Below are 23,933 nucleotides of genomic sequence, written 5' to 3' on the forward strand. Positions count from 1 at the left end.
CATGTGGAAGTACTGTGTAGGCTTTATATTCCCCACATGGCCAAACCAATCATTGCTCAATTCTACAGTGGCCTATGTGAACCAAAGGAAGATCATGGAGACGAATATATTTAATCGATAATGATTTATTATCAATAATAGTACATTGTATTACATTGAGTAAAATAAATCTAAAAGTACACTCATCAAAAAGACAGGGAGACAGGGACACACAATGCAGAGTGCAATAGATAATAAATATAAAAAAAAAAAAATGGGACAACATTATCATTTTATATTAATGAAGGCACTGGTGAAAACAATGCCTGTAAAATTACTGTATTGTAGTGAAAAGGGCCACAAGTGTATGAACCTATCAAAGCATTTACATAATATACATACGCTTTCTCTGTTGGGGATAACTCAGCATCAAAGCAGAGGTATTCCCATTGATCTACAAGAAATTGTCAAATATCAAGGATGAAATATCATACAGCAAAGACAACTCCCATTATTTGGATGTAATATTTAGCCTTCGTTTACAAGGGAAATAGAGCAATTTGCACATCATGATGAATGATGGACTGTCATTTCAATTTCATGGAGAAAAAAAAAAGTACTTTGAGTCAGAGGATTTCTAGTGTGTCTGAAGGCCACTGTTATACTCTGCGATGGAATTTCTTAGGTCACCAAGAATTAGCAACATGGTAAATCCTAGACAACTTTCCCCCAAATTAATCATTTCAATAAATATAACACTATTGACAATTGGAATGTATGATTAACAATAAGAAATAGTGTGCTTAATTTTAAATGTCTGAATTTTGTAGAAAATTAAATCACAAATAAGACAAGACAAATAGAGAAATTGTTCAAAGTAAACTGCAGAAAAACAAGCGGCACATAGAAACAAGCAACACTAACCCTAACCCAAAGATGACAACGAGGACATACATATTCTATGAACTCATGCTCTCCATTCAGCCATGGCTAGCTATTAGCTTTGCTAACTTTGCTGGGGTCCACACACTAAATGCAATGGAACACAAAGTGGGTCAGTCACACACTTGACAGCATTGTGGAGGAAGCCAACTCAGTACAGGCTACAGTAGTGGGTGGACTCTTGATCAAAATCAATTATATCAAAACATATTCCACGGGAAAAAAAGTGGGGTGCGGCGTCAAAATCTTACTTCATATTTACAAAACTCCGTATGGAGACTGCTGCGTCTCTTCTTTGTGCTCGCTTCCCCACCTAGTGAATACATGGTCAAATAAAGAACAAGGTGCATGGACTTCCCCTTGAGTGGATGGGATGGAATGCAATGCAAATGCTAATCTATCCTATGAATGTGGAATGCGGACAAATGCGTTATTCGTCCTAGAAAGCATGAAACAAAAACAATAGATTGTGATATTCCAATTGCACCTGAGCCCCGCTCGGTCATGATATTGGTCGTAACGCATCATATTGGTGCAAGTAAGTGTGTGTTATTGCGTAATTATTTGAGGACCAAAACTATGTTGCAGACTGAAGTGAAAGGCTGATCAACAAACTAACTGCCAACGATGAAATTGTCTGAGTGAAATTTTATGTTCTCATTTGGGTTAATGGCTTAATTCTCACTGGCTTCTCCCTTTCCTGAGTCTTTCTCTCCAGTTTCAGAGTCATTAGGGTGAGCGGATCCCTCCTGGCTCACAGTCACTGCTTCTGCCCCCTTCTGAGGGGCTACCTCTCCTGCCTGCAGGCCCTCTGAGCTGGGGGCGGCGAGAGCCAGAGCCTCGTCCCTCTCTACGGCCACACTGGTGGGCGACTGGAAGCCACTGTCATCGTGGGGAGGGGGAGGGGAGTCCACCGTGGGCTGGTCCAAGTCTGGAATGACATCTGAAGTGCTCTCGGACTCCACTGATACCGGGGTGGGGTCTTGCTCTGTGCCCAGAGCTGTGGGTGTGGGGGTCTGCTCCTGTGTTGCAGGTGTTGTTACCTCAACCTGGGCTGTGGGTGTTGGGGTCTCCTCTGGTTTTGCTACTTCAACCAGGGCTGGGGCTGTGGGTGTGGGGGTCTTCTCCTGTGTTGCAGGTATTGTTACCTCAACCTGGGCTGTGGGTGTTGGGGTCTCCTCTTGGGTTGCTCCCTCAACCTGAGCTGTGGGTGTTGGGGTCTCCTCTGGTTTTGCTACTTCAACCAGGGCTGGGGCTGTGGGTGTGGGGGTCTTCTCCTGTGTTGCAGGTATTGTTACCTCAACCTGGGCTGTGGGTGTTGGGGTCTCCTCTTGGGTTGCTCCCTCAACCTGAGCTGTGGGTGTTGGGGTCTCCTCTGGTTTTGCTACTTCAACCAGGGCTGGGGCTGTGGGTGTGGGGGTCTTCTCCTGTGTTGCAGGTATTGTTACCTCAACCTGGGCTGTGGGTGTTGGGGTCTCCTCTTGGGTTGCTCCCTCAACCAGGGCTGGGGCTGTTAGTGTTGGGGTCTCCTCTGGTTGTGCAGGTGTTGCTACTTCAACCAGGGCTGGGGCTGTGGATGTGGGGGTCTCCTCTGGTTGTGCAGGTGTTGCTACTTCAACTAGGGCTGGGGCTGTGGATGTGGGGGTCTCCTCTGGTTGTGCAGGTGTTGCTACTTCAACCAGGGCTGGGGCTGTGGATGTGGGGGTCTCCTCTGGTTGTGCAGGTGTTGCTACTTCAACTAGGGCTGGGGCTGTGGATGTGGGGGTCTCCTCTGGTTGTGCAGGTGTTGCTACTTCAACCAGGGCTGGGGCTGTGAGGGTCTCCTCTGGTGTTTCAGGTGTTGCTACTTCAACCAGGGCAGGGGCCGTGGGTGTGGGGGTCTCCTCCTGGGTTGCAGGGGTTGCTGCCTCCACCACCGCTAGGGCTGAAGGTGAAGGTGCGGTCACTTCCTGGGTTGAGGGTGCGACTTCTGCCTCCTCTTGTGCGCCACCCTCTGTGACTTGTTCGCTGTCCTCCCCTTGCACAGCGTTCTCAATCTCCTGAATGGCGCTCTCAATGGCTAACACGCTTTCAGGGTCCTGCAGGGGCTCCTCTGTAGGTTTCTTACTCTCAGCTTCCTGGGGCCTGTCCTCTGAGGGGGAGGCGTTGCTCTGAATCTCAGGGACCTCACTCAGGATGGCTGGCTCATCTTCTCTCAGGACAGCCCCGTTGGTTAGGGCAGGAGGGGGGTTCTCCGGAGAGTCTGCCTTGAGACTGGTTCCATTCTGGTGGCGCAGGCTGTCTGGGGACGTTGAGACATCTGTGTCCTGGTCCTGTCCCTCCTCCTCAGGGATCCCGTCTTCCCCAGGCACCTCCAGACACGACTCATTGAGCAGGACAGGAGACCCATCCACCTGGATCATGGAGACCACCTGCTTCATCCTGCGTCTCTTCTGGGACTCCCCGCCATCCTCCTCCTCTCCGTCCCCCTCTTCCTGTCCCCCGTACTCCCCTGCCCAGTCGATGGAGGGGTTCTCCCCCAGTAGGTGCAGGTTGGGGTCACTGTTGGTCAGCACGATGCTGTCCCTGTACAGGTTGTGTCTCCTCTGGACGGCTGCCTCTTTCACAGCTGCGGAGAGAGGGGGAGATTAAGAGAGAGAAGAGAAGAGAGAGAAAGAGAGAGAGAAGAGAAAGAGAGCGTTCAGACACTGCACAGAACACAGGAGCAATATTCTAGTCAACAATTTTCTGCAAGTTGTCATGATGATTCATTGATCTCTTCAAATATGTTTTATTTGCTGAAGTGTTTCGGAGCAAGCTCCTTTATCAAAGCAAGGAACAACACAAGAACACAACATGACCTGATTACTCTTTTAGACTTGTTCTGTATCCTGGATAAACAATGCCATCCAATAGAGAAGGACATGTCTCTCTCATTGGTAAGACTTACCCATCATGATGTCCTTCATGACCGAGTGCAGCACCACCTCCTCAAAGATGTTCTCCACCAGGATGAAGCGGGCAAAGTCCTCAAAGATGAGCTCCTGGAAGCGAGGCAGCTCCTAGGAATGACAGACAAATATGATAAAACGAAAGAACTGATAAAAGACAATATACACTTCATGGGGAGGCACTGTGGTACTTCAGCTATGAGTAAAAGTAGAGTGAGGCAGCTTGAAGTACTGTACATCCCCTGGACAGGATCCTTGTCTGTCGCAGGGCCTTACCCCCAATCCATCTTGTTAACGCTGAGAGGTACCTGGTCCCATTTTTACAGTCTTTAGCATCACTCAGCTGAGTCATGAGTGGTATCAAGTTGTCAGTATAGCTGACCATAACAACGAACGTTTGACGTCATGGTAAAGTGTAGTGCATATAACAGTGTTACCATGTATTTCTCTGTCCTGTCTGACAATGTGACCATGTGACCAGTGGACTACGACTACTATAACAGACAGATGAGACTTACAGAGCTGCAAGAGGGGGTGAGCTGCTTCAGCATGTAAGGAATGAAGATCTGTAGAAGAGCCTCTCTGAAGAACCGCTTACGCACAGTGCTGCTGTCATAGTCAAATTTCTGAGGACAGAGAAAGAAAACAAAATCGGATTATTTTTTCATTTTGTGAAAATAAATAGCCTGTGGTATTAGCCCCATTGTGCCACCTTCTGCTCATGCCGTGGAGGGCTGTGACCACCCTGTCCTGTCTCACCTTGATGACCCGGTCCTGGCAGCGCTGGATGGTCTTAGAGAACCCCTCTGCCCCCTGGCCCTCCAGACTCTGATGGAGGATCTGCTCAAACGTGTACACTGCATCGTCCATTTGCTGCACAGACACAAAAGGGTTAATCATCAGATGACCTACTAAGGAACTAAGGTATCACCGTATCTTCTTCATTTGTTGAAAATGCTGTCTAACCACTCCCTTGAGCCCAAATTTCCAAAACACAAGCAAAGAATACAACAGCTTTCCCCAATTCACCACAAGGGGGCACCCTCTTCCCAGGCATTCATTTGTAAGTGTAACATCACAAATTAAGATTGCCTTCTATAGGAGTTGAATCCTGCCTCCCTCGATTCGAAAACAAAACATACCCCAGACCCTAAGAGGAGATTTTTGCTCTTGTATATGTGGATTATAAACAAAATCTTGGACGCATGTTTATATATGTGAACTCTCCGTGACCTTGGCCCCTGTCTGAGAGCTCAAAACCCCAGCAGGTTCCAGGCACAATGGCGAGGGCAGCTATGTGTTTCACAACGGGGGGTCGTGAATGCTTGGCTCTTGTTGGATCATACGGCCCGTCAACACAGACAAGTCAGCCAATTACAGCCGACCCTAGCTGCACCACTTAGTGACCAGCGTATGTTTATTCGCCAACCACAACAGTAACTCCCCAGTCTCTTAGGTTCAAACAAAACAGCAGAGCTACCAACCACAACAAACGCCTGGAAGCTGTTAAATTTCAGCTTGTGCGCGCACACAGGAATTCAAATTAAGACATATTTAGCACTTTTTCAAAGATGATCTCACCATGTGTGTGATCGCTCGATTAACCTTCCCTACATTTGTTTTTTGTTATTGGAAGGTTGTTATTGCTTCCCTGTTAGAACTGAGAAGCACTGGAGTGTCAGTTATCGCAGTGTGTGTGGGTGTACTGTAGTGTAGAGACCTACCTCTCTCATGAGAATCTGTGCCCTCTGGACGAACACAGAGGGACTGGACACATCAAACCTCTGCTGCAGCCCCTCCAGACTCAGCTGCTCCACCTTCTCATAGCAGCTCTGCATCTTCACCGGGTGGAATGCCAGCATGGAGACCTTCTCCATGTGCTGAGGATGGAGGGAGAGTGGGAGGGAGGGAGGGAGGGAGGGAGGGAGGGAGGGAGGGGGAGAGAGTAGGTAAACAGAATATTCTACATTCGGTTTAAGGAACTGAATGAGCATACACCATGAATGATTCCTAAGGTACCTCAGCCTTAACTTTAGAAAGTTGCTAAATAGTTTTGTGGAACCGAGTCATGTGTATGACAAGGCCAACACCCGCAGCCTGAAGCCCAGAGTCCTCTCTCTCTCTCTCTCTCTCACCTCTCCCACTTTCTCCTTGCTGCCGTCGTTCACGGTGTTCTTGCTCATCTCCACCAGCTCACGGAAGAATACGTCTCGCACCTCGGAGAAGCCTCGGCTAGTGGGCTCCATCAGGGCATCCAGGATGGAGCTGATGTAGGGCTGAATACTCACCTTCAGCAACTTCTCTGCCTTGGGCTGGACCACAGCTAGGGAGGGGGGGAGGAGAGGGGGGGCACAGAGAGAGAGGTCGTCAATACATAACAGCGCTGACTGCTGGTCTCTATGGGCCATTTCTCAATGGTTAGAAACTCTGTTTCTCACGTCCTCTCCTCATTCCTCCACTTGCTTCCTACTCAAAAAGCATTGGAGGAGAATATCTAAAAAAGGGGAGGAACCTAGATCTTCTCCTCCAATGCTTTTTGAGTAGGAAGCGAGTGGAGGATGTGGGAGAGGACACGAGGAACAGAGTTTCTAACAATTCGGAATGGGCCTGTCAGACATGCCACTGCATTTGCCATCATAACTCAATTTCAATAACATCATATCTCAATACATCATATCTCAATTTGCATAACCACAACTATTATGTTACTTGGAGAATGAATATCCATTTCCACAAAAACATAAGACATTCAGTGCCTTGTCCTCACAGTTACACACATGCGCGCACGCACCCCCCCCGCCCCTTCTCATTCCCCCCTAACAGCCGGTTCTTGTCACTGTCATTGCGATAGAGCCGCCGATTCTCCACTCATAACTGTCTATGGAATGCTGCTCGTCCGCATGCGTTCCACTCGAAGGACACAACGCTAATCTGTCTACAGTAAGTGGTTGTGACACACAAACGCCTGTCAAAAACAAACCGCTGGGAGAGTGGAGTGAATTAGTTTTAAGAATTCAGGGAATGGACTAATAATCTTGTGTTTTGCGTGGGAGCCACTGAGAGCTTAGTGAGTCAAAGCACCCCACAGGGCAGAGGAGAGGGGAGGGGAGAGGAGGAGAGGGGTGAAGAGAAGAGGGGAGAGGAGGAGGAGGAGGAGGAGGAGAGGCTGACCTCTGATCTTGTTGGTGACATGCTCCTTGGAGGTGATGATCTGGTCCATGTCTGTGCGTATGAGAGCCTCCAGCGGGGGGCGCCCAGCCTCACAGGCCTGCACCACCGCCTCATACTGGGCCTGGGTCTGCCTCTGCACCAGGCTGTACACCGCATCCGAGATCTGACAACACATGGAGGGACTCACTAACTAACTTGGGATATTCTGTTACGTGATATTTATCAAGTGTGCTTTCCCTCTGCAACTGGAACTGACTTGTCTTTATGGAGACAGAACTTACCAGCATCCAGTTCCTCTGTCTCTCATGCATCTTGCCCTTCAGTCGAGGGGAGATGAGGTCCCTCAGCTCAGGGAGAAGGGTCTCCATCACCAGGTTGGCCAGGATCTACAGTACAGGGAAACGCACAAACTGGATGAGTGCATGTGAGATGTCCTGTCGACGACACAAAAGCCCCGGTCAGCAAAATGCTCAACAGTTGACCAATGTCATGACTGTGTATTTCCTGAATGGCGACCACACAGACCACAGTAACAGGAAGCACATTAGAGGCATGCAGGAGAGCAGCTGAGAGGTGATGTCACAAAGGTGATGCCGCTCCCCCCCACCACCCCCCACCCCCTGTCCTGGATCCTCCCCAGCATCCTGTGGTCATGAGCTCACTGGGTCCTGTCACACAGAAGAGTGAGGCAGACAGGAGGAGAGCTGTGTGTGTGTGTGTGTGTGTGTGTGTGTTTGTGCGTGCAAGCGAGCAGGAGCTGTATGGCTGGGGTTGCAAGGCCTGCAGATTCTGACTCATAATTGGTCTCTGACAGACAAAACTAATGGAGGCAAAAGTCAGCTGAGAGTCTTCTACGCACACGCACACCCACCCACCCACCCACCCACCCACCCGCATGACTGACGTTAGGCCAAACAGGCAAACACGTCACAACTACAGAAACATGCGAAGTGGGAGAGGGAGGGAGGACGGGGGATGACCCGATATCAAACTGCATTCTTCACTTATATAACTCCTCTAGAATCTAGACAGTATGTGGCCCATGACTGGACATACAAATATCTCAACTGGGAACTACTGGCATAATGTCATTATGCAGTATCATCCATTTGACCGCGGTGTCTCACACACACGCACACGCAACCACGCGCACACACAGACACCTTACAGAACAGCCAGCCATGGTGTCAGCAAGAACAGGCAGAACAGATGATGACCTCCGAGCGCGCTCACGCATGCAGCGGCAGAGCCAGCGCCACACGACTAGCAGAGATCAGGGACTGCCTCGCTAGCTCGCGCTGCTAGCGTCTAGCGTCGCTATGCCGACACTATGACACGACCGTTAAACCGAACAGTGGCGGGCATTCATTGCCCCGTGTGACACGAGAATGAGGCAGGCGCACACACACACACACACACACACACACACACACACACTGATAAGAGCAGCACGCGCCAATTCTGCCAGTGAGTCATCAAACCCAAATGAACCAGAATGGGAGGAACAGAGAGACTCATTGACGACTCTGCGTTTTCCTGCGTACAAACAGGCACCTGTGAGGTCGGTTCTGTCATGTAGATGTCAACCAGTGCAACCCACTGTAATTTAAGGCTCTGGACTTCAAAAGCCGAAGACATGGGAGAAGGGCGATGAATCACAGGGCTGTGTTGCGAAACGAATATCTGGTTGACAAAATCGTTCTCGAAAAACCTGTTCCGGTGGTGGTAGAGCTATAGAAACTCACAGCTCAGACCACGCCTGAGAAGGTTAAGTGCTGTATGTAGGCCTATACAAACCCTTGGTTATGCCTTCCAGCAGAGACAAAGCATGGATAGGATCTAAAGTACACAAGAGACGCTTCCTATGAATATACTGTTTACTCTGCCTTGAGGGCCTGGTTTAGCCACATTGCCTTGGGACTGATAGCGAAGAGAAAGTGAATTTCTACAGTGTATGCCCTGAAAGAGAGAGGCTGGCTGTCTGGCTGGCCGGGCCATGCTTTACCTGTGCCGGCACGCCACACATCATGTCCCAGGTGCCATATTGGCCGTGGGCTTGGCGGTAGAGCCTCACTGCATCTGTGAAGGCCGGCGTCTGCACCTTGCTCTCCTCCGACAGACCTGCAGGGACACAGAGAAAAATCGGGTTCATTCGTGGTGAGGTTTATGATGGTCAACATAGGTTAATCATTCTCAACTATAGAATTGGGTATACATCTTATCATTTGAATACGTTCCCATGGAACTAGTTTCTCAATATTTATTGCTGTTAAGATGAAATATCAGATGTCAGACAAAATCTTAGATTCAGGAATTCAGGAAGGACTCAAAGTCTGTGGAAACTTCCCCACCGACGTCTCTAGAATGGATCACCCAGTCTAAATATGGAAAGCAGTTCAGAACTCCCTAAAGTGAATCAGAGACACATCATGCAGTGTGATGTCAGTATGACCCATGTCACCCCCCCCCTTTTCAAAACATTGCCATGGCGACCCCGGGACGTTCCACTGTTACAGGGTTTTTTAAGGAAGTGAACCCTCGTCTTCTCCAAAATGTGCCAGATCGTTTATGGATATTGAAGAACAGAATGCGTCCATAATAACCACTCGATGACAATAAATAGCCTGAAACTATGCTTTGTGTCAGCGCTCAAGTAGTCGCCCTATTCGCGCTTTGAGACGTCGTTAGTGAGAGACTATGCCTCAAAGGTATTCCCTGACTACGCAGACCTCCCTTACAGTGATTATCCCTCAACTGTAAACTCCACAGAAAGCAGTTGTGTTTATTCATTTAGCCAGCTGTGTTTGTACATAAAAGTGTAACCACCCAAACAGCTCCAAAGGATGGGAGATCGACACCAAGCCACAGAACAATCATGTGAAATCCTGTGTTGTGATAAAACTGAGGGAATTTAAGGGAGGAATTGCAGTGTGGTTTATGTGTTATCAGAGTGTGTTAGTTCTGAGTGTTTGTTAAGAGTGTGTGGCGGACTCTAATCATGACAAAGCCAGGAAGTGTGTGGGGTGGGGTAAGGGGGAGAGGGCTGTAAGGAGCGTAAGGGGAGGTGGGGGGGGAAGTAGAGCTCCTAGCTGAGCCCAGAGCTAGAGGCAGGAAGTCCACAGCCCCAGCCTCCCTCTCCGAAAGCTCTGTGTGTACTTTTTTAGAGAGAGAGAGAGTGTGTGTGTGTGTGTGTCTCTGGGGGGGGGGGGGGGGGGGGGTGTTAGGGAGGGGGGCGCATTTATTTTGGCACTGCCTGATGAAAATATGAAGGGGATTTGTGCCACTGTAGCTTCTGACAAGTCTAAAAGTAAAAGATATTTCCACCTGCCCAAAAATATGCTGAAAAAGGCACATGCTGAAAAAGCTACATCCAATTAATTAAATCAACAAGAAAATGTTGTTGGAGACTGGTAACGGCTTAGCAGCACCTTGTTACATTGTTGCAATGAACCCTGCAAACCTTCATCTGTGTAGCACATATAGGAAACATATGGAGCTATTCACACACAGATTACGCAGGCCTGTGTCACAGCTGAAGCATGTTAGCTATTATGGGCATTTCCTCTGTCTGTGTTCCCAGAAGTCCTGGCGTTTCTGTTCAGCCTGTATTTTTTGAAATAGTCTGTTTTGTTGTGAAAGTCGTCAGTAAACATGTGTATGTTTATGGAATCTTTTACTTTGTTTAAAAACCTTTAATCCCATCGACTCTCCAACCCTCTAACTGATCGTACACACAAGCAGCCTTACAGTTTGCCTACACACAAGGATATATACTGTACAGTAACAACACTGAATACGCAAGATGAACGACGTGATGAAATCAAAACCCCTCCAAGTAGACAGAAAACCTAGTCAGCGACACTGACCATCTCTGCCTCTCTCCACCGGGCTGTTCCATCACTCTACCTTGCTGCTACTCCTGCTCAGGACAGCTGGCCATAGGTGATGAATGAGGGCTAGATCCTGTGGCCCCTGAAGGAGAGGTTTTCATTGGGGGGGGGGAGGTCAGCAGGGTGCCACATACCAGACTTTATTGAGGCTCCAGCCTAAACATGGTGCTGTGCTGGGCAGGACTGTACAGCTCTGACCACTCTGGGCAGACGTGTATAGGCCTACTGCACTACACTGACCGGCTTCAAACATTGCGGTCTCCCTTTTATGATCCTTAACAAATGAGAAAACACAGGCTTGAGCTTCAACACAGCATGGTTTTCCTCAACGGGTAATATGTCATCAGGTGTAGGCTGCAGCCAGGTCTGTGTCATTGCTGTGGTCACATGATGCTACATGTAAATCCCAGAGACACCATTGTGCTTAAAGGTCCAGTATGTACATTCCAGCCTCCAAATAGTGCTAAATGACCATGATAAATCAGTTGCGACCAAAGAATGAGATCACATAATAAATAATGTTCAGTGAAGAGCGTTGTTTTGATCCCAATAAAGCGTTTTCTTAAATCTGGTGTTGTGGTTTGGCAATGGTCATATAATTGCCACTATTAGAAAACCTAGCATACAGGACAGTATGTGTGTTTTCCTTTTTCTGTTGTGCAGCCAAAGATGGCAGCAAAGCCAAAATGTACAGAGTAGCAAAGTTGTGTGACATGACCTAAACTCCTTGTCATGACAAAAGAGACCTGTACTGTACAGCTTGTCGACATCTCTCACTGAAGAAGAAATCAAATCAAAACAAATAACTGTGCCCGTTGGAGAATCCCAGGAATGGCAGCTCCTCAAAGATTCCTTTACCAGGCTGTCCTATCTCTATTGAGTTAAAGGTCTTATTTAGCCACTTTCTTATAAATAAAAAAAATAAAATAAAAAAAAAAGGTGGCTAAAGCCCTTGTGTTCTGCTCTCATGCTCATAACTCAGAGTCATGCAACAACATGTGGCCAACTCATGCTTCCAGTTTAGGTTAAATTCCCTGCAGACCCTCGCCTGTTACGCATGTCACACAACGAACTGGCTAGACAGATGCCAACAGTGCCTAGCATATCTACTATTGGTCAGAACTCAATTAAGCCCCATAATGATTCCAATTAAGCCATCACAGATGTTTGGAATTAAAGCACCCCTTGAGTAAAACCCTGCGCAACCCATCGCGTCCCTCTCGTGCTACTGAGTCTAATAGAAGTACTGTTCCTTAAGCATAACCGACAAGAACATTTAAAACAATGGAATTAAGATACCAGGATACATGAAGTAACCTGTAGTAAAACCTTGCACAGACAGGTGCTTATCCAGCAATGACAAATTAGTTGTTTGTCATATGACATGAATATACAGGTTCTAAAGTTTCTAGGGGATGATCCATGTGACAAATTGACTCCGCAAATTTGGCAAAAACTCAACATAGCTGGAGACAGCTCATCAGGAGAGACAACAAAGCTGCCAATTAAGAGTGACAGGCATGGCTGGGTACTGTACCACCTCTGAGAGTCTGTTTGTCTCCCCTGTCACTATGGGGACCAGGTAAATACTGAACCTGTACAGTCTATTCCACAGTCGAAACCTTGCTGATACATCATCATCATCATCATCATCCACCTGAGTTTCTGTCTGCGTGAACATTTTTACAATCCGATCTAATGATGTTACTGTACTGCAGATGCCAACGTTCAAGTGCTACGGCCACTAATTATACGGCAGAGAAAATGACACCCGATGACATCGTACCAATACCCAAGAACTATGTATAAACTATGTGCACTTCATTCTGTGCCAACACAGTCACCGCTGAATCTTGGGTGGCCAGCGACAGATCATATACGATATATCACGTATTAATAATAACTCCTGTAGATTGTAAACAATTTACAATTTGGATCATACCTCACTCGCATGGAAAGTAAACCCTCTGAACTCAGTGACTTGGCGCAGGTGCAGATTACCACGAAGGAGAAGAGTGTTCATGAGAGCCATCATGAGAAAACACTGTCCAGATGCACACACTCATGCTGGTGAGAACCCAGACTTTGGCGAGGGAGGTCAGATAGAAGCCATAATGCCTTTGGCTGAGACGTCAGCACTTCACCACCAGTGGAACCAGGCCTGCACTCACTCCTCCGCGCTCATATATCCACCTCTCTCTGGCTGTGTGAGTTATCGTAGTCTGGTATTACAGAGCAGCTGTGACCGCTGCCCTGCTGGATTCCCCTCAGCGCTTCACATGGACAGAAGAGGAGCAGTGCTGGAAACCAGAGCAGCCAAGCAACACATGACCAGAGAGGGAGAGGCACTCTCTGGTAGAACTGCTCTGGTACTCCTCGATACAGGACGCTACGTTTGAGAGTCAAAAGGAGGACTTGGATTACAGAGGCGGAGGAAGAGAAATTGGGAAAGAACTTAAAGAAGGGTTCGCAGAAATGCAGATGATGAGAAATGCAAGCGAACAATGAGCAAGGAGGAATTTAGAGTATGGAAAAAGAAGGAAGAATGTTGGATACAGCATAGTTGAGGGGTGGTGGGGGGGTGGGGGACATTGACTGGGTGGGAAAATATGCTGACTGGAATATCAAGAGTGCATCTTGCGCAACTGAACTGAACTCACTGAGCCAACAGTCAAGGAGAACTACAGTACTAAAGCCACCACTGTATGAAGTCCCTTCCAAGCCTGTATGGTTGGTCGGGCGTATGCAAACTAGTTTATATGGATGCCTGCTTACGGAGAAGTCCATCCATAGTTTTGCAAATGCGTCTGCAAATAGTTCATTATCAACACATCAAAACAAGGTTTACCTGACGTAACTCCAACTGTGAAGTCATTGATTCAGGGGACAAGTGTGCTCTTGCCTTCATATGACCGCATTGCCCGATCATTACTCTTCCACATCATCAAAACAACAAGGCTGGGAACCAAAACAGTGTGTCACAAGTGGGGCGTCGGTGTGTTCGAACGCTTCTGTTCAAACCCAAAACCAATACTGAAATATACTGTAATCATTCCCATTGTTTGGATTGGGACATTGTGTTTGAATATGTAGAACGTAGAACTGAGTGTGTGTTTTCCAAGGAACACTCACCGTCGTTGGTATGTCTCACGCAGTCCTGAAAGACCGCATGCCATTTCTGCTGCTCCTTCTCAGTGACCACACAGAAATAGTAGTGGCGGGCATATGGGTGCCACAGGATCAGCGGGAACTGGGTGGCACACTTTAAGAAGGGAGCGTTGCCCACTTTGGCCTTTACACCTGAAACACAAACACAAAGCAAACATTCCCTGTGTCAGCAGGTGGCCTTTTCTATACGTTTTCTGAAACATACTGCACACTCACTCGCACAGAAACCACTTCCACCGCAGGTTAATGCCTAGAGCTTTGAGCGCTCCATAACAAGTACAGTCAGGATTACACATGACATTTGGGTGAGCAGCCCTAACGTGGGCCTCTCCCCCACCCCATTCCTTTCCCACACCTCCCTCTCAGCTCTCCACAGCCTCCCCCCCTCATCCTCTCGCCCACCTCTCCCTCCCCATCCTTCTCCTTTCCTTCCCTCCCCAGCCACCCCTCCCCCCCCCCCCAAGCCTCTCACCAGGCAGACTGTTACTCAGCAGCTCCATGTACTGCTCCATGGTGGTCAGCACTTTGTACCCAGCACAGTTGATGGTCCCCTTGGGATGCAACCCTCTCTCATGGGACTGGTAGGGAACACAAAGGCAAGAAGAAGACCATACAGTAAGTAAAATGAATGACACATGACACAAAACGTGCACATCTAAAACAGTTTGTACTTGGCAGGAATCATATTATTCAAATGGGACAATTCCTACTGAAGGAATCATGATTTACTTACTGAATCAACCCTGGGCGACAGCACCCAAAGACACATTCATCAGAACTAAACTTGTTTTTGTGAGTCGAGCACGTCTTTTCCTTAGTTTTGACGATTCCTACTGATCCATAATAAACATTCGACGATACCATAAATATGTTGAGAAGAGCTGTGGTGTCCAAGGAAGAAACCTCACCACTTTGTTGTCATAGTAGTTGATGTTATAGGAGTCCGGGACAAAGAGGAAGCGGTTGCGCCACTTCTTGTTCTCTTCCAGGTACTGGAACAGAGCCCCGGAGAAGATGGACTTATCCTCCAGGGGAACCTGCACCGGACAGGGGAGAGAGAGTCAGCGTAAGAATTCCATAGTGAACGAGATGAAGAGATATCACCCATACAGTAGGGGCTGGTATGTATTAATGTCAACAAACATACAGTATTATGACATACAATACTGTATGCAGAAAACTGAAGGGTAGAACTAGACACTTTTATCTTGAAAATCAGACACACGTAAACAGTGTGACTAGACATGTGTGGAAAGAAAGCGATATCTCAATTGAATGTCCTAGACTGTGGAGTAAGTAGCCGTGTTTACCCAATCATACGCCCACCCAGTAGTCAGTAGGGTTGCAGCGCGGCGCATTCCTCCAAAGCCTCTCTTAACCCAGCCCCATTACCAAACCTCCACTCGTTAATGCACAGCTTCATGCCGTTCGCATTGTGTAGCACCACACAGACTGTAACATTGTTTCTTTTTACAAGGGGAAACCACTGTTACAGGCCTTGATGGGCTGGAATAAACCCTGGCTAAAGACACCGGTAAAGAGTTATGGGCATGAGGGGGAAGATGCATGGTAGAAGTTAGAACTAAACAAGGTCTCTCTCTCTCTCTCTCTCTCTAAAACAGGGCCCCTCTCATGTTGTATTTAGAATACACTGTCTGCCACTCTAAACATATTAAATCTTTAGAACGACCCGAGGCATAAACAGATGTTCTATGAGCGTAAATCAGGTTTATATCGATCCTGCAGTACTCTGGGGATCAGAGATTGCCATGACACTGAAATGTGATTTATGGGGCAGGTGTAATTTACAATATGTTCCTTCATTTCAGCAATTCATAGATGATTGAATTGCAGGGTGCTGTACTGTACTGTCCATTATGTCAGAGATCAGTGTCAAGCCAAAACAGAGTATGTGGAAAGCAGGAGGATTTTTACCTTGCGGTGTAGTAGCTGAGGCTGGGGCCCCCCTCCTCCCTCGATGTCAAAGCGCACCTTGTTAAAGAGAGCCACTGCATACTGCTGCTCGTACAGGCGGCCAAAGTCCCCCATAACCTCGCCCGTCCGTGCTGAGGAGAGACAGGAGCAGACAGTTATTCACACAGCAAAGACATTCTATCCACAGGAGCATAGTATAGCCTCGAACATCTGCATTGGATATCATATCTGAGGACTGAATTCATTTATTTTTCATTCACCAACTTTGATTATCATTCAGATAATAGAGACAGCATTGGACTAAATATAATAAGCAGCTCCCCCCATTGCATTGATATTTCATCAATAGTAATGCATGTTTGTAATATGAATACAGTTTAATATAATAGGCTTTGAGAGCAAATTATCACCTTGCCAAGGTGACAATGCTTAGTTACCTTACTACTATGCTTATCACTGAGTAAAAAAACAAAACAAATGTTTCCAAGTTAAAAATCAAACACAGGCTTTCAAGAATGTGCAGCATTTCACACTATCCTTTTTGTCCTTTATCACAAAGTCCACACTACAATGTTTGCCTTACACCGAGTTAGCCTTCACAGCCTCTTTGACTGTGCCCAAAATGGAGTTGGCATGGAAACAAACCAGGCACATTATCAACCTGTTTATGAAACTGAAAAGTGCCTCACTTCAAAAGACATATCCTGGAAGCTCTCCAACACACAGTTTAAGCCTTCTTTGTGAGACATTCCTCCAGAGAGGATGTTCCTAGTACAAATCTCTCTCTTAACTTCTGTCTTGTAGATATAAATAAAGAGAAAGACCTTGTTTGTTTACAATCCTGTGCTCTGTCCTCTTTATTCAGAGTGCGTAGCTAGAGAGAGAGAGAAAGAGAGAGAGAGAGAGAGAGAGAGAGAGAGAGCTGGATCTTAGCCAGGTCTGAGGGATAGAACCACCTCGCTGGTGCCAAACAGCTTGGCTTCTCCTAGGAGAGGACCACAAGGGTCCTCCCAACAATATGCTCTTTAGACCAATCCTCAAACACCACCTTATTCTTCTTAAGACCCTTCAGGGCCCAGCTGAGTGAATGTCCCTCCACATTCACTCTCTCTATGAATACAAATCATGTGACGTGCCACCAGCTGTAGCTTGTCTCAGGAGTGTAAATCAAGATGGTCATCTACATGTTTACAGTACAAATCCAGTATACACACCAAAGGATACTATGAAATGGGCCATATATGTCCTTCATACTCAAAACTCTTTGGGACGTACAGTATGCTAATGTTTGACAGTTGTAATTACAGTTGAGAGGGGATCATCTTTTTGATCCCCATCTGTTCGGCATTGTGGTTCTTCTTTTGCTGGGAGAGGTGGTTGGGGGGAAAAATAATGAGAGATGGATCAGATATTTTTTTTTCATGGGGTATATAATTAGGTCTTCTGGTAAAGCCATTAGTCCACCAGGCAGTCGTACTGTAGCGCAGAGAGGGACTGGGCTAGGAAAAGGGAGAGGACTAGCCATCAAGAAGGTGACTATTTTCCTTTATTAATATTGTATATGGAGCAGTGGAGGTGTTGGAGTATAATAGACAGTACCTTGTACCACTCCCAACTGTGGCCTTCAAGAAAGGTAGTGTACTTTGGCAACAGTCAGTGCCTCAAAAGAATGCATTTTGGAACAACCTCCATCCATCTTCTTTCTCCCCAACTGAACCCTCCACTATCAGTCCATTCCCTGTGTGTCTTCCACTGCCTCTGTGACAGTGGGTCCATTGGAGAAGGATTAAGGACTATAGCTAGCAGGGTTATAAGGAAGAGGTAAAGCAGGTGTTAATGGGGCAGCCATACTATACTGTAGCTGGATCACTGTTAGTGCAGTGACTAATTATGACAAATTATCTTGAACAAACATCCTGACTGCAAGAGGACAAAGCTGCACGCTGCTTTCTTCCGTCCACTCCCAAACCCAGTCAACAACAGAGTCTTGCTTAACTCTCTCCCACACACTCATAGTTTAACACTTCACGCGCAATGACAAGGACGTCAGTAACGACTGAGTTCCACAACTTCTCTCTCTCTCAGGTCACCATTAGGGAGAGTCTGTTCTAACTTCAGTAAAAGCGAATGCTACGGCCATATCAGCAGTCTTGTTCAATAAAGCCTTCTAAAAAGAGTCTGCGACAATTGACTATGGTCTTTAATAATTCTGGACAGAAAAGTATGATGACACAAAGCCGGGGGAATGTACCGGCTGGCCAGCTGGCTGATTTGGGGAGGAAGTCTCCATGGAATGTGACCATTAGCTCAAGGGGGAAAGTGAAAGTCCTGTGTCTTCATCAGGGTGCTGCCAATGGAACAAAAGCTGGAAGTCTGTTCAATCGGTTATGGTCCCATTGAGTGAAGGAAGGAGCGACCCAATGTACAGCAGAGCAGCAGAGCAGACATAACCATAACATTACAGTGCACTCTATGGCCTTGGGAACCATGAGAAAGAATAAGAGACTGTCGGGGGCGTAAGAATTAGCTTAAACCACAAGAGACAACTGTGTGTGTGTGTGTGTGTGTGTCACATAGTGACACACACACACTGAGTTCCATGTGATCTGTGGGAGATACTTTCTTCTGAGACTGTGTGAGTTAGCAGGAACAGAGGAAATCTTTGGAAAACATAAGACAGCATGACAGGCAGTCTATATGCCATTTTGAACATATTTATCATGCCTTCTATAATTGCATCTACAAGATCCAGTGAGACAGCTCCCTGAACACACCTTTGGCAGAATTCATAGCACCAGCAGGAGTCACAAAGGAGGTGTCAGTGGTTAGTTCGCGGTTGACAGACACTCAACACACTGTCCTTTGAGTTTGTCACTTGGCATGATCACATGATGACCAAGACCTCATAGGACAGACACACACAAATCAATGGCTTCATTCATTTTAGTCCATTATGAACAAGTAAAATTCGGACTGCGGGAGCTAAGCTTGCAGAGTCTGCTGACAATGCTGTCCTTATTCAAGTGTCTTTATAGTGTCTTGTACACTTGAGTGAATTCCCCTGGAACTCCACCGAGGAGGAACGTCTAAACGGAGAACTTTCCTGACGAGTCAGGTGACCCTGGCCCAAATACACTGGAGAAGCAAGTGTGACCCAACGGGTGCCTTGTTCCCATGTTGTTCCCTCTAACCTCAGATGAATCACAAATGGAAATTCAACAACTTCAGTTGTGTGAAAAAAAAAACTACTTTGAGCCTCAAACTGACTTGACAGATTTCATATGAGCTTGAGTCTTGGGAGTCTGGAGCATGGGTGTGAGAAATGTGATGTTCAGATGTGTGTGTGTGTGTGAAGTTCTCTCTGTAGTGCGAGGGGTAAGGGTTTGTTCATGCTGTGTGGACGGGGGGGCTGGCAGTGATGGAGTATCTCTCCCCTAATGTCAGTGTGGGGAGGGAGGGGTGCTGACAGGGCATGAGAGGCCAAGGTGGGGGAGGCACAGTTCTCAGGAGCAGAAGGGAGGGAAGGAGTGGAGGAACAAGACCAACAGAAAAAAGCATGAGCAATGGCAGACTTAGTGGATCACCGTTGCTCTGGAGGAGATTATTAATCATCTAACCCAAGCTAATCCATGTGTCCACCTAAAGCACTCGTGAAAATCCATGGGAGGTGCTTTTTTTTTTATGACTCACTGATTTGTAATGAGTAGTGATGGGATTACTAACACATGTTTACACTGTGATAAAAAGCTTGAGTCAAATCTGTACTAGGCAGGCATGAATTCTACTGCTGTCATGCAAAATGTTGAATCCTGAATGTATTTACTGTAACGACATGAAGTCCAAAATGGAATTGTAAAGGACATCCTATAAACCAAATTAGGAAGCACAAAAGAGCAATTGCAGCGGAGCAGACCAGAGTGGCGTAATTCAATCACTATTACAGCAAATTAGGAGGCAGATGGAGAGTATGCTATAGAGTGCAGGACAGGGCATGGGTCAAAACACTTTCAGAAGTGGATCTTTCTGTGCGTTCATTGTGTACACATCTCCCGCCCATCTCCAGAGTTCAGACTTGGCACCAGGGGTCACATTCTTGAACATGTGTCAGTGTCAGGCAGTACATCACAGGTCTATGAGGGTGTGTACTATCCCTCCCCAGACCTCTGTGGCACCACCAACGTTGGAGAGGGAAATAGGGTAAATTACATTTGACCAAATATGTCTCCTTTCAAAGAAAACCTTTGTTTTCCCCCTTTTCTCCATTTTGGGAGGGTGGCGAGGGAGTGTGAGAGAGGGAATGAGAGGAAGAGAGAGTTGTCATCTATCAGCTCTGTTTCAGTGAGTCTAGCTGACGCTTTGTTGTGCAGTTCATTATGCGCCCCGCCCCCCCCCACCCCCCGAGACTAATTGCCTCACCAGTGCTGAGTGTGGGGCACTAGCAGCGGGTAATGGTACCAACCTGTTCATGGCCTCACTGAAAGTCTCCTTCAACAGCCTTCACCAGTGTTGCTTCACAACGCGTAAGCAACATTCTGTAGTCAATTTAACAATTCTGAAGTACTTTGCTAGCTAACTGTGATGAAATTCAAGAGAAGTCAAACAAGAAACCAGACTCCTCTTTAACAGGCACGTAGAATCCCATGTTTCTCTCTCACCACAGAGCTTTACAAAAACATTCCATTGAGATAGTCCCATAGGCTGACTCATAAATTTAGACCCTGTTCCCATCAAAGCTCAGCTAAAGGGGGGGGGGGGAGTAGATTTAAATGCTGCTGTAAAGACATAATAGGGTAAATGAGAACAAACTGGATTAGTCTTAATGTGTTGTGAGAGTGAGGGGGGTGGGAGTCACTCTGGCTAACCCGTGGGTGTTTCTGCTACAGTACCTGTTCTTTCAAACAGGCCTCTCTGTCCTCAAAAGGGTGTGTGTGAGTGAGAGTGCCCCGCCTTGGCACGCCACACAAACCCACCCTGTTAGTGGCCCACCACACAGAGAAACCTTAAAACAGCCCCTGTTTCTGCCACAGGGCAAACATTCCACTCTAGTATTTCCTGTATTTCAGCCCCCACCCACTGACCTGTGAATCAGTAGCCCCTGCAACTAAGACCCCTGTGTGTGTGTGTTTGTGTAACATTCCTCTCAGTAAAAGTTTCTAGCGACTTACTGGTATATCCTTGAACCCTCTCTAAACGGGAAGTGAAAGGTCAGTGCTGACATCCTATCCTATCCTATCCTATCCTATCGTCACCCACTCAAGATGCTGACCTCATTGGAGAGGTTAAGGGAAGACAACAACCGGGCCACATGAAGGGATTCCCAGACTGCTGTTCTTATCAGCAATCAAAGCAAGGCTATTTCAACAGAAAGATGACAAGAGATAGGCTTGGGTTTGCACACCATAAATCAGTGACAGGATATAATGATTAATCATTTCCTATTAATGAAGGCAACAGCCTCTTTGATTAGGTTCAATCCAGAGCCTTGAATCTGTAAATTAACTATCCCTTTCTCTTTCTGTCACATTCTCTGTGTACTGCCAGAGAAGTAAAAAGCAGGCAGCGGTGTGGCACACTGTTCAAGTAGACATTGTGTGTGTCACTCCCTCAGCACATAATGATGAATACAGACGCGTCCCCGAGGCAGACTGAAGAATCCACCGGTGTGTTCGGAGGAGACGCTGGCTTGTGTTAATTCTGGCCCCCAGCTCTTCAGAGACAGTGTGGCGCTCTGTCCAAAGAGGCTCTCCAGCCCAAGGCCCAGAGTTTTCCAGCCACACAGGCAGACATGCTTTTTTCATGCATTCCTCAAATTCCACATCTGATGTGTGCGTCTCTGGATAAGCTAGCCAAGACATTAAAAAGTATGACTCCTGATCCAAGAACATGGCCATTCTCCCAACCTCATCTTGGAGAATCTTGTGGAATAGGGATTCCATTTTCATCCCCAATCCCCAAAAGATGTTGGCTTTTCATAGATAACTGAACATTGCTCATATTGATTTATTATGTGCAGTTTAATTAGTCTTGCTACCACCATTAAAAAGGGACATTTTAATTAAATGAGTATACTTTAAAGTGAAACTAGGAACAAGGTTCAAAGAAGGGGAATAAAGTTGATACTGAATACCAATGTGAGGAGAGCAGAGCATGGTCTCTCCTGCGTCTCTCACCACACCCTTCTTCACCTGCCTAAATGACAGTTTATGTTTCTCAGATCAAGCAACATGTTACCAGCTGCCTGCAAACATGTTTCCACAGGCCTAAGATCCATGAAGGTGAGATTCTGCAGACCGCTACACAGTGCATAACAACCTGATCATACAATCAGAGACTCGCCCATGCCCATATTACTATACCTATGGAATCATCATCAAATAACAAACCACAATAACGTGTAATCCTTAAGAAAGTTAAGTGGAAAATATACACTCATGTTCAATAATTGGCAAAACTTGGCCCACAAACATTACTCTTGACTTGTGACTACGATATAGTCTGCAACAGTTTCCATTAAAAACTGCATCATAGGGGCTATCCAACACCCAGTGTTGCTATAGAACTGCTACCGTTTCATGGCTGATATTTTATAAGGCAACTGTTCAGAAAATGTGATCATGTTCACGCATTATCAATCACCCACTCACCTGTAATAATCTCTCGTTTGCCCTCATCCAGGTGGCTCGAAATTACATCCCCCATGGCGACAAATATAACGTAATCCAATGACAACACTCCCGTTCGTTCAAGAGGCAAAAAAAAGAAGAAATATACCAACAATGAACAGCAGCAAACTTGAACTTGGGTGGACCTTTCTCACCCTTGCCTAGAACTCCAACATAAGTGAGTGAGACTGGAAGAAAACGAGCGCTAGTGAAAGAACCGTCTGTGGAGAGAAAAGCGGAGAAGTTGAGCACCAAGCTGCCGTCTATTTCACATTGACACACCCTCGAAATGACTCACTACTGGTAGAGCGTGTTGACCTATGCCAGTTACAATTCTAAAGGCATGTTGAAGGTGTGGTTTCGACAGAGCAATGACAGATGAGGCCAATTCCCTATCAAGGGGCGGGAGATTTGTTTACCTATTACGAAACTTTTCAGCCTTTACACGCGTAAAACGTTGGATAATCGTATGTGAATCAAAAGAGCAATAGGCTACAGTATTCCCAAAATTATTTATGTTATATCTAATTATTTGTTATTTGTTCTATGTTTAATTACAAATCACCAATAAAACGTGTTTTACTCTGCCTGTTAAATGAGTATAGGTTAGGTCCGATGGAAACTAATGAAGGTAGGCAGAAAGGAAGTTTTGGAACAGAGCCTTCAAGACGCGCAAGTCCTTTTTAGCCTACCTAGACACTGCTGCCCCTGTGTGGACATCTGAGGGTATTACTACTGTTAATGTATTGAATATGTGGAAAAAGGTGCAAAAATTAAAAAAATTAAAAATAATCTGATCAAGGAAATATAGCCTCTTGATTTCCTTACTTTCTTTCTTTCTTTCTTTCTTATAATACAGTTTTGTATACAATGAAAGTTGACGATTTTCATTTTCTTAATAATTCATTTGACTAATTGATGAATTTGAGGTATGCAGGCACTCTGTGGCTCAGTTGGTAGGCGCTAACAACGTTTAGGATGTGGGTTTGATTCCTACTGGGACCATATATACTGACATGTATGCACTCACTGCAATGTAAATCGCTTTGGATAAAAGCGTCAGCTAAATGGCATATATATATATATATATATATATATATATATATATATATATATATATGTATTACTCTAATGAACCAAACATAGGTGATGTGCTTATGAAGTCAGTAAAAGTGACAGTTGAAATCGGCATGGTTGCACCAGCGGAGGCGTGGTGGGATTATTTTCGACGCAATAACGTCCTTCCCTGGCGCTGC

The 23,933-nt window shown here is 46.4% G+C and overlaps 1 protein-coding gene across 3 annotated transcripts; it reads right to left on the bottom strand.

Moving 5' to 3' along the window:
* Nucleotides 1–115: 115 nt before the first annotated feature.
* niban2b (niban apoptosis regulator 2b) lies at nt 116–22,866 on the bottom strand. 3 transcript variants are annotated; one of them, XM_083672819.1, is made up of 15 exons: nt 22,660–22,866; nt 16,016–16,146; nt 14,989–15,117; nt 14,553–14,658; nt 14,045–14,212; nt 9,028–9,143; nt 7,304–7,408; nt 7,023–7,185; nt 5,987–6,174; nt 5,576–5,731; nt 4,611–4,724; nt 4,370–4,477; nt 3,851–3,962; nt 2,166–3,529; nt 116–2,120 (listed from the first exon to the last, which is right to left on the bottom strand). In XM_083672819.1, the coding sequence occupies exons 1-15, from the start codon at nt 22,712–22,714 to the stop codon at nt 1,596–1,598; spliced, it is 3,540 nt and encodes a 1,179-aa protein (XP_083528945.1). In that variant the 5' UTR covers nt 22,715–22,866; the 3' UTR covers nt 116–1,595. The 3 variants fall into 3 exon arrangements, with proteins under 3 accessions (XP_083528945.1, XP_083528946.1, XP_083528944.1); XM_083672820.1 differs by having other exon boundaries at nt 116–1,964; nt 2,070–3,529; XM_083672818.1 differs by having other exon boundaries at nt 116–3,529.
* Nucleotides 22,867–23,933: the final 1,067 nt, after the last annotated feature.

Source organism: Argentina silus, assembly GCF_951799395.1.
Source record: "Argentina silus genome assembly, chromosome: 7".
Taxonomy (NCBI): domain Eukaryota; kingdom Metazoa; phylum Chordata; class Actinopteri; order Argentiniformes; family Argentinidae; genus Argentina; species Argentina silus.

Bases quoted from the DNA above. Each gene is read 5' to 3' on its own strand.
- niban2b (XM_083672818.1), bottom strand. From the start codon at position 22,714: ATGGGGGATGTAATTTCGAGCCACCTGGATGAGGGCAAACGAGAGATT. The intron at 14,659-14,988 runs GTGAGGTTTCTT...GTTCCCTACCAG, and splicing joins ACTACTATGACAACAAAGTG to TCCCATGAGAGAGGGTTGCA. The intron at 4,478-4,610 runs GTGAGACAGGAC...CTCTGTCCTCAG, and splicing joins GCCAGGACCGGGTCATCAAG to AAATTTGACTATGACAGCAG.